This window comes from Rhagoletis pomonella, unplaced genomic scaffold (assembly GCF_013731165.1).
Source record: "Rhagoletis pomonella isolate Grant_MI unplaced genomic scaffold, Rhpom_1.0 Rhpom_scaffold_00006, whole genome shotgun sequence".
Classification (NCBI taxonomy): Eukaryota; Metazoa; Arthropoda; class Insecta; order Diptera; family Tephritidae; genus Rhagoletis; species Rhagoletis pomonella.
Window position 1 is genome coordinate 81,584,495 of NW_023458560.1, and position 10,234 is coordinate 81,594,728.

Here is a 10,234-nt window from a genome sequence, read left to right on the forward strand (position 1 = left end):
AACTTTTCGATATATTTGCAATTTACCGTTATTCAAATTAAAAAAAAAGAGTAGCTTCACTTAATCACGTATGTATATCTTACGAACCAATTGAATAATCGTTAAAAATAAAATTAAATTAAAAATATATACATCACTTTTCGATAGCCCTGAGAGTTTCTGAGAAATTATGGCGTTTTCGTTTCTACAAAAACTGTTGATTTCTAATCGCCCTCTGTTTATTTTTTAAATCTTTCTCCTGTTAAAGTTTGAATTTTTCCATCACAAAAAAAAAAACAAAAAATCTGGAATGATTAATTAATTTCTCAGAAAAGCATAGTATCCTGTTCCCGTTCCACGTGAAAAAACGGTCAAATTGCATATAAATTTTGTGTGAAATAAGTGTGAAATTCCACAAAATTTCCTCAGCAAAGTAGTATTCAACAACATGGAACTGGCAACAAAATTTTCAAGACAATTACAAATACACATGTACATTTTAAATTGTGTGAAAACTGACGGTTTACATCCCCATTTTTTTTGTACGTGAAATAAAGTTTTACGATCGCTTCGGGTAAGGTTTAACCCCTTAACCCTCCTTTGCGTTCGGCGCTAGTGAATTCTATAAACCGTCAGTTTTCACACCCAACAAGCAAAATAAATTTAAAGAAAGTTTTTTTTAAGTTTTCAATTATAAACATTAAGCTTACAAAACGTTGATTTTTTGTTTATAAAACGCTTGAAAGTAAGCGTAATATAATTGAAAGGAACATTGGTTATAAGCGTAGAAATATAAACTTGTAATAAATGTTCAAAAGAAAGCTTTTTATAATCGTAAAAGTGTAAACTTATAATAAAGGTTCAAAAAAAGTTTTTTATAAGCGTATCAATATAAACTTACTAAAAATTTTCAAAAGAAAGCTTTTTTATAAACATTTTTATAACCCTTTATTTAAAGATATTTCATTAAAAACTCATACATAGATTGCTTAACATCTAGAAACTAAACGAAATGCGAATTTTCGGCGGACTCATCTACAGTCGCGAAAATATAAGTAGGGAATAGACATTTTAGCATACAAATTAAAAATAACACATACAAATTAAGCATAACAAGTAAGAAAGTCTAAGTTCGGGCGGAGCCGAACATTAAATACCCGGCGCAAGTATTAAATACATATATGTTTTTCACCTTTCCGAAAGCTACCGCTTCATGGTAAGCCGGGGTGTATCAATTTTGAGTAAATTAGCGTCCTTAAATTTCGAAATATTGAAGTTTCAAGCATTTCCGAAATTTACCGTTATATGAAAAGCGGTCGTAATTTTAGTCCGATTTCAATAATTTTCAGCGTTGTTCTTCTATGTGGCAAGCACAATAACCACACCAGGTTTGGTACAAATTGGTAGAACGGTTACCGAGATACATATATGTGATCATAAGTGGGCGGTGCCACGCCCATTTTCCAAAACTTTATCATAACCGTATTTCTTGGTAAAGAAATGTTGGAAGCATCAATTTTGAATAATTTAGCTTTAATATTTACTGATTTATCGAAGATTTCGTATTTCTCTAAATTACCGTTATATGGGATGTGGGCGTGGTTATTTTCCGATTTTCAAAATATTCGGCCATTTCGTATGTTATATCAAGGCCAACAACTGTGCCGAATTTGGAAGAAATTGATGCAGCGGTTACCAAGATATACACATGTAACCATAAGTGGGCGTGGCTACGCCCATTTTCCAAAAATTTATAATATTCTTATTTCTTGTCTAAGACTTATTGTAAATATCAATTTTGAGTGAATAATCTTCATTAGTTACTAAAATATCGCCGTTTTCGTATTTCTGAAAATTACCGTTATATGGGAGGTAGGCGTGGTTATTGTCCGATTTTGCCCATTTTCAATACCATCCGTCCTACACCCGAAAGAAGTACACGTGCCAAGTTTCGTTAGGATATCTTAATTTTTACTCGAGTTATCGTGTGCACAGACGGACGGACGGACGGACGGACGGACGGACAGACAGTCACCGCTTAATCGATTTCTCTTTTCATTCTGATCATTTATGTATACATTTGTCTATATCTATCTCGATTCGTTTTGCCTGTTACAAACAACCGTTATGTGAACAAAGTTATAATACCCTTGTGCACAAGTGCGCTCGGGTATAAAAAAGTTAATTATTACATCTTGTTGCGTGCTTGCAATTACATGCAGTTATTGGCAAATTGGAAAAGCGACATCGATGCAGCTATATATTCCGCTTCATCGCCGCCATTCTCATTGATGAACTTTTCTGAAAAAAATTTAATACATTTTTAATTGAATGTTAAACTAAGAAAGGATAAGGGGAACTCATCATTTGAAGACTTGAATGCTCCACCGATTAGTGCAGCGGGTCCTGGATTGGATTTTATTGTTTTACCGCATTGGTTTTATTTAATTTTTTCTTTTAATAATATATTTTAAAAAACGTAAACACGTCACTTACGATTGAAAAAATTTTATATTTACTACTTCATGTCGTTGGCATTTACATTTCATTTATAAGTTTAAGTTATTTATAAACATTCGCTCTCAAAACTTATTAAAGGTTTATTTGAAAAAACTTTTAATAAGCTTAATATTAAAAATGCTTATTTAACGCTTATTATAGCAAACTTAATTTAAGTCATTTTTAAAAACGCTTACTGAAATGCTTGTTGGGCACGGTTTAAAATGTATATGTGTGTATTTGTAATTGGCTTGAAAATTTTGTTGCTAGCTCCATGTTGCCAACATGTTGCAAGCTCTTTCACAGCATCAACAGAATACTACTTTGCTGAGGAAATGTTGTAGAATTTCAAACTTATTTCACAGAAAAAAATGTATATGCAATTTGACTGTTTTTTGCACGTGAAACGGGAACAGAATACTATGCTTAAGAGCGGTCGCCCCTAGGCTGGCAATAGAAAAACCTCCGACTGTTATTTCTGCAATGAAAAACAGCTTCTCATAAAAATATTATTGTCATTCGGAGTCGGCGTAAAACTGTAGTTTACACCCCTTTGTGTGACAACATCAGGGCGCCTAGATTAGCTTGTCCCTTAATCGTTGTCGTGAAGCTCAACTAACGTAGACCCAGGAAGTGTGCATCTCCAACTGTATTTGTCCATACGGACAGGGTGTTAGTTGAGTATGGTTTTTTGGGGGGCATGCGAAAGATGGCTCTAGTCGTAGGATAACTCGCTGCATGCCGGGTACTTGTGGGGCACATCTACATCTAACCTGCTCAGGTAAGAATTTAGCTTGCTGCAATCTCTCTGTTGTTGTTGTTGTTGTAGCGGCTACAACAACCCCGCCCAGGACGGTTGGTATCTCAGTCGTTGTCGTCAAGTTCCACTAACGGCAACCCTAGGAAGCGTGCAGCTTCTGTGGGGTTTGTCCACAGGGACAAGGCCGTTAGGGTTGTCGGGTTTTCCGGGCATGCGAAGAGATGTTCGAGTCATGTGGGGTCTCTCCGCATGCCGGACACTCATTCAACCTACTCAGGTAGGAGTTTAACCTGCTGCAGTAGCCGGAGCGAAGTTATGCAAGTGCTGCAATCTCTCTCGACAGTTTTGCTTCTCCGATAGTTATGGGAGGTGGATGTTGTCTCTACGGGTGTTGAGACCACAATTGCCATACACTTAGAGAAAATTACCAAAAAGTTACCTAAAATATTAAAAGCCTTTTTTCTTCTGTCATTGCCACACACCAGTTTCATTTATCTATCGACTATCTTTGTTAGTAGCTTGACTTCATCACAAAAAAATTTACAAAGCTCATTTATTTTTTACTTTTATCCCCATTTATGAGCCGTATGCTGTAGAAGTTAAATGTGAAAAACTTGTCCAAAACTCTTCAAAATTACTTTAAAAACATTCATTATTTTTAAACAAGCGGAAACCCCCCTTTTTTTATTTTCTATAAAATATTAAAGTCGATCCAAATTAATAAATTGCAAATAACTCGAAAACTTGTTTACAGGAAAAAAGTTTACTCGACTTTCGGAATCAGCGAGCTATTCTATATAGTGGTAGAATGGAAACTAAAATTTGTGATCCAGTCACTCAGAACTCATTTATTTATAGATTTCCACCCCTTTGGATCAATACCTTGAATTTTTATTTGATTAAATTTAAACATATTTCATGACCAACTTTTATTTTTCTAAGCAATTTTAAAGTTCAAATCAATGAAATAGCTTTAACATTAAAAAAAAAACTACTATGTAGTACGAAAGTAAATCCCCTTTGAGGCAAGGATAGCTTCATTATTCCACAGGTTTATATTAAAATCTCGTCTTATATTTCACTGCATGTCGTTCAGACAATTTTCGGTGGGACCACTTAAATAATAATCCTCTAAATTTGAAAGACCGGAGCCTACACCATGACCCCAGCTCCTCATGGCACATATGTCTGTGTAGATATGTGCATATCGCCAATCATAAATCGCAATTTCGTATCCATCATCAAAAACAAATTCATTCAATAAGATACTAGCTGTGTGTATGTAACCTTGCCGCAGATATGATATTCAAAAATATTTTAATGTATTTAAGCATTTTGCCTGAAAGTTACCAAATAAGATCGGAAGTTACCAAAGAGAAAAAAGTTACCACTTTTGGTAACATTTTACCAAAGTGGCAACCGTGGTTGAGACTCGTCCTGGCACAGCTGGGTAGGTTGTTGAGCGCCGCTCTAAACAGCGCTCCGTCAAACCGATGGTATGTGTACTGCTCGATGTCTGTTCTCCAGTCGGCCAAGTGCCGTCTCACGTCTCACGTCTCGAAGCAGAGCGTTCTTGCGGTGTTCCCCACGGTGACATTCGCGAGGAGTTGTCGCGATAGCATGGTATTTGGCTGTTTCGCCGCCAGTATCTGGGGGTTTCTTAGTGGAGATGACAGCCTGTAGCCGCATGTAAAACTGGGTTCTGGCCGGTTTGAAGGTTTCTCCGTTGCGTGTTGCTCGTTTCTGCTGACTATACCGGTAAAGCGACCCATCTCCCACCTACCGTGCAATCGCTTTGTACGTAGTGAGCAGGGTCTCCTTGTCGGCTCCCCAGGTGCTGCCGGCTAGCGACTTGATGACTTTATTCCTGGCTCGTAGTTTGCTACAGGTGGTTAAGGCGTGCACTGAGAAGGACAAGTGGCTGTCAAACGTGATTTTGGGATGGTTGATGGTCGGTATTTTGGCGCCAACGACGTGGACGTCCCGTTCACGCGTGGTCTTTGCGAAATGTGTGGTAATGGGTTTCGCGGCAGAGATTTTGAAGTTTCAGGAGTAAAAAGATCGGGGATTCAGTGATTTTGCCGTAAGGCTGTCAATGTTTTGCCCCATTGCCATGATCGTACAATCATCAGCGTGGCTCAGAAAGTTAACTCCAGCTGGCGGCAAGGGGAATTTCGCCACCTACGTATTAAATAGTGTCGGCGAGAGTAATTCACTTTAAAGGAAGACCCCGTGCAACTCTGCGGGGCTTCAACTCATGATTAACGTCCACACAGATAGCTGGTTATTTACATTTTCGTCCGAACTAGAAGCGACGAAGTCTTGGTAGCGGTACTACTAAGCCCCACCTATATCGGTCACCATTCAATAATTGACAAGCTCAACTAACGGACCCAGAAAACGGGCTGTTTCAATGGGGTCGGACCAAAGCGAGAGGGGTGTTAGTTGAGTGGGATTGAGCTTGGCAGTTGAAGCTCCATCACTGCGACAGGTGGCGATCACGGCATTCATAGGCCCGGAGTTGTTGTTGTTGTTGTAGCGGCTACAACAACCCCGCTCAGATCGGTTAATATTTCTGTCGTTGTCGCCAAGCTCCACTAACGGAATCCCCAGGAAGCGTGCAGCCTCAATGGGGTCGGTCCACAGGGACAAAGGCGTTAGTGTTGTCGGGTTTTCCGGGCATACGAAGAGATGTTTCGAGTCGTGGGGTGTCTCCGCATGCCGGACACTCATTAGGAATATCTGCGTCTAATCTGCTCAGGTATGAGTTTAACCTGCTGCAGTAGCCAGAGCGAAGTTGGGCTATTCTGGTTATAGGCGAGGAGTCGTGGTAGGCGGTGACCGATTCCCTATGAATGTCGTTGATCGCTCGTCGATACGTTGTCGGGTCCAGCGGTTGGTCGATGTATGTCTGGACCGAAGGCCCTGACGTGCCTAGGCGGAGGCCCCTCCCCTAACAAGGATCTGCTGGGGTGTTCACTTCTGTGGCACCCCACCAGAAACTGCTTACAGAGCATTTGTGGGTAGTGCTCAGGCGACATTAGAAGGCACCCTGTCGCTATCCGGAGTGCGGCGTTCCGACAAGTCTATAGCTTCGTCGACTGCTAGTCCCCGGCGACCAAACTGGTGCAGCATAATTTGGCATTGACCGGTCAACTGCGACTAGAACCGTCCTGTCACATGAACTTTACGGCTCCTGAAAGTAAGAGTGAAATCCCATTTTGGATGACTGTGCATTCGAATCCAATTTAGCTGTAAACTCATTTTTAATTCAACAACTTGGGCTAAAATAAATCTATTCGCGCTACTAAGTAATATACGGGGTTTAAAGATATTTTCTTTACGTTTCTCTTACATGTTTTAATTTTGAATCAAATCAGACTCTACTTATGGTTTTTAGATATACTCCAATCCTAGCTACACCTAATAGACCAACTTAAGGATTATACACATTTCCCTTTTTAATCAAATCTACCTGGAATTTTGTGGAATTTGAGCTCAACTTGGTAAGTTTCGAGTTTGGAAAAAAACATACAAACAGACAAAAAACATGGGTTTTTGTGACTTTGTCCACTTCTTTATTTTTTCTTTCTAGCACATCGAAGTACTTAAGTTTTTACTTGACAATGAAAACTAGACCCAACGTGTTTTTATATATCATTCGTTTGAAATTGTGTGCGTACAACTCACTCAAAAGGTGGCCAGCAATGCGCTGCCTACAGAATTCAGTTTCGCGTATACTCCCGCCTGTGGTGTATTAGTTAATTCGCGTATTTTATCTATTACATAGTCCACTGAAACAACAATAGCCACAGTTTCTTGACCAAATAGTGTAGTTGTTAAATTGCCAATGGCTTGAAAAGCGCGATAACATGCCTCCAAGTCAGTAGCCCATTTCAGCAATTCCACAATGCCTTCAGTTACCACACGACAACATTCGCTGCTTGCAACGCTAAGCGTTTGCGATATTGTAACATTTAAATAAAAGGTTGCAGTGGCGATTTGCAAATTCGCGCTTCCACTCTTTATCTCATTTATGTGTCCAGTTATGGTCTCCAATCGTGGTTGGACTTGCCTTCTGCCTGTTTCGTGGCACATTATATTTGCTAAACAACGCACTATCATTAAAGTATTTGCGGCAGAGGATTTAAAGTTCGGCAGTATGGTATCTAGGAAATTATATGAGTTTAAAATGGAAAAGATCGGCTTATGACGTATTGCCAAACGCGACACATCCAGTACGGGAAAAAGAATGTCTGTAAATTTAAGTTGAATAGTAATAAGATATCGAATGGATTTATTGATTATTCGAACTTAAGACACATACCATTGGGCCAACGTAACAAATGCTGCAACGCTTCAATTGAGTTAGTGTCTGCTTCAGGCGTAGGAGCAGTTAGGGCTATGACCGCGTTTAACAATATTTCCGAAACCTTTTCGCTCTCATTAGTTAGCTTATTATTAAATTCTCTATATATAAAAGAAGAAATATGTAAGCAAGTCTGAACAGTTGTGTACATATGCACTGAGATGGCCCATAATACTCACTTCAATTTGTCCAGCACTTTGGCGGAATCGCAATTGTCGAAAGTTAAATATTTACGGACGGGAAAGTGCCTTTCACTGCCTGGAAAGTATAAAAATAATTCAATTTTTTTTTTACTTACTTTGAAAATATCAGGTAATTTATAAAATAAGGTATAATAATTTGAATTTGATAATACGCAAAGACATATTTAGGTTTTCAACACGATGGTTAATAATATTTCATTTATGAATGTATATATATTCTACATAATTAACACATTACCTTTAATGAAATTGACTTCCGGTTTTGAATGCGAATTTGTAGTAGAGTAGCTTGAACCACCGGTAAATGGGTCAACATTACCTGTCGAGTTATAATTTTGGTTACCACCACCAGGGACGTATCTTGATCCCCCCGTGAATGGATCCTGATACCCACTTGGAAAATAATATAAAGATTAAAATTTTTTTTCTTAGCACTATTTGCTTTTACTTACCTGGTAGTGGGTTGAGTCGACATATTAGAAGCACCACTCCAATTTTTTACTATGAAGTTAGCTACTTGATCTAAGTAAGCCTGTGGCAAATTGTTACGATGTATAAATGCTTGCGCTGATTGCCAAGGGTCCTCACCACGGTTGTAAGGCAATTTTATCGGCGGTTCTGTATCAGAGATGTCGACCGAAAACACATAGTCGTATTCCTGCCAAGCAATTATATTTCAAAATTGCATTTCAATTAGCTATATGAAAAGATACCAAAAAAACATACTTTGCCTTCATACAAGGTTTTTCCGGAAGTGGCTTGCGTGCCTCCTATTGCACCAGTAACATCACCAATCAAAGTCCATTCACCTAACCCCCAGGTATAACATTTCACTGAACCACCGGGTTGGCGCACCATTTTGGTTTGTCCTTCTCGCGTACCGTTCGTAAGTAAAGCTTCAGGACCTGGTAAACTAACAGAGTATGTTTAAAAAATTTAACTAATTTATTTATTAACCATAAAACAAAACCAAAATCTTACTGTCTTTTTAACGCCACCGATTTCGTCGCTCATTTGAGCTTTCCTTGTTTCAACGGCATGCAAAAATCCTTTCATAGTCAACTCGCTGGCATAACGTGCGGGATCTTTCGTAAATACACGAACTACTCCATCACTAGAACCAGTTACAATGTCGCCATTGTTAAGACAAGCTACTGACTAAACAGATTGTGCGGGATGTAAAATAGCATCGCCCAACTCTTGGCCATTTTGCAAGTCCCACATGCGCAGAGTGCTGTCTTCGCCACAGGATACTATTACATTTTTACCCAATGCGCGATTAGCAGCTAATGAGTAAATATAATTCGTATGACCACTCAACTCTTGCACGCATTCGCCGTCTTCATTCCAATACATTATAAGCGCATCATTACCGCAGGAAACCAGCGAATTATTATTTAAAGTCAAAATACCACGTACACAATCCGTGTGCCCTTTTAACATGCGTAACTTTTCACCCTTGGCATTCCAGTAGTATATGCATTTGTCCGCGGCTCCAGTGATATATTTTTTTACTTCTGCCAAGCAAGCGACTGACCAGACTGCCGCTTCGTGGCCACGCAATACCACTGAATTTACACCTCCATTTTGATCGATAGTCCAAATTCGGGCCGTACTATCCCAACTACCTGTGATAAGTGTTTGCGACTCAGCGCCTCCTGCTATTGAACATACGGTGGATTCGTGGCCTTTGAGCGTTAAGATTGGTACAAAACCGGCCTCTTTGTATATAGCGACTGTGGCATCATTACTACCAGTGCAAATCCACTTTTCGGCTTCAATGTAGCAAACACAAGCAACAAAATTTTGTTGGTCTTGAAAAGTCACAGATTCCGCATATGCTTCACTAAATTAAATGTCCGTAATCTTCACTGTGGGCATAGAAAAACTAATATATAATTGGCTCACCCCATGCGTTTCCATAATTTCACAGTTTTATCGCGAGAGCCTGAAATTATAACTTGCCCTTCCGTTGTGTCCTCACCGGCCGAAACAGAGCGTACATCCATAGAATGACCAAGCAATTCGCAACTTAGTTTGTATTCGTTGAGCGTTGTTGCCATTTTACTCGTGCATATATCAAATCTAGAGGTGGGTAACTCAACTCAGAGTTGAGTTATTGAGTTGATTCCTATAAGAGAATCGGTAACTCAGACTCCCTGTCCAAAAAAAATGTAACTCAGTAACTCAGTTGATGCCGTAGGGCTCACATGAATCAATTGAATCATAGTGGCTCATATTTGTCCATATAACTCTCTCGCTTCGCCACAGTGTTTAGCATGGCAAAGTCTTGCATTTTGTTTTTGCACGAGGCGAATTTATACAAGGTGGTGGCAAGAATACAACAACAACAACCACATGTATTTTGTATTGCGGGTGTTGCCGTCGGGGCGACTTTAATAAAAAAACACACAACTTTTTTAG

The 10,234-nt window shown here is 39.2% G+C and overlaps 1 protein-coding gene across 1 annotated transcript; it reads right to left on the reverse strand.

Moving 5' to 3' along the window:
* Positions 1 to 6,789: 6,789 nt before the first annotated feature.
* On the reverse strand, positions 6,790 to 10,028 carry LOC118741456 (phospholipase A-2-activating protein-like). Its single transcript, XM_036473430.1, is given in 8 exon segments — positions 6,790 to 7,494; positions 7,566 to 7,708; positions 7,787 to 7,865; positions 8,049 to 8,203; positions 8,263 to 8,468; positions 8,537 to 8,723; positions 8,781 to 9,656; positions 9,719 to 10,028. Coding segments are annotated over 8 exon segments (2,367 nt in total). The 5' UTR covers positions 9,874 to 10,028; the 3' UTR covers positions 6,790 to 6,928.
* Positions 10,029 to 10,234: the final 206 nt, after the last annotated feature.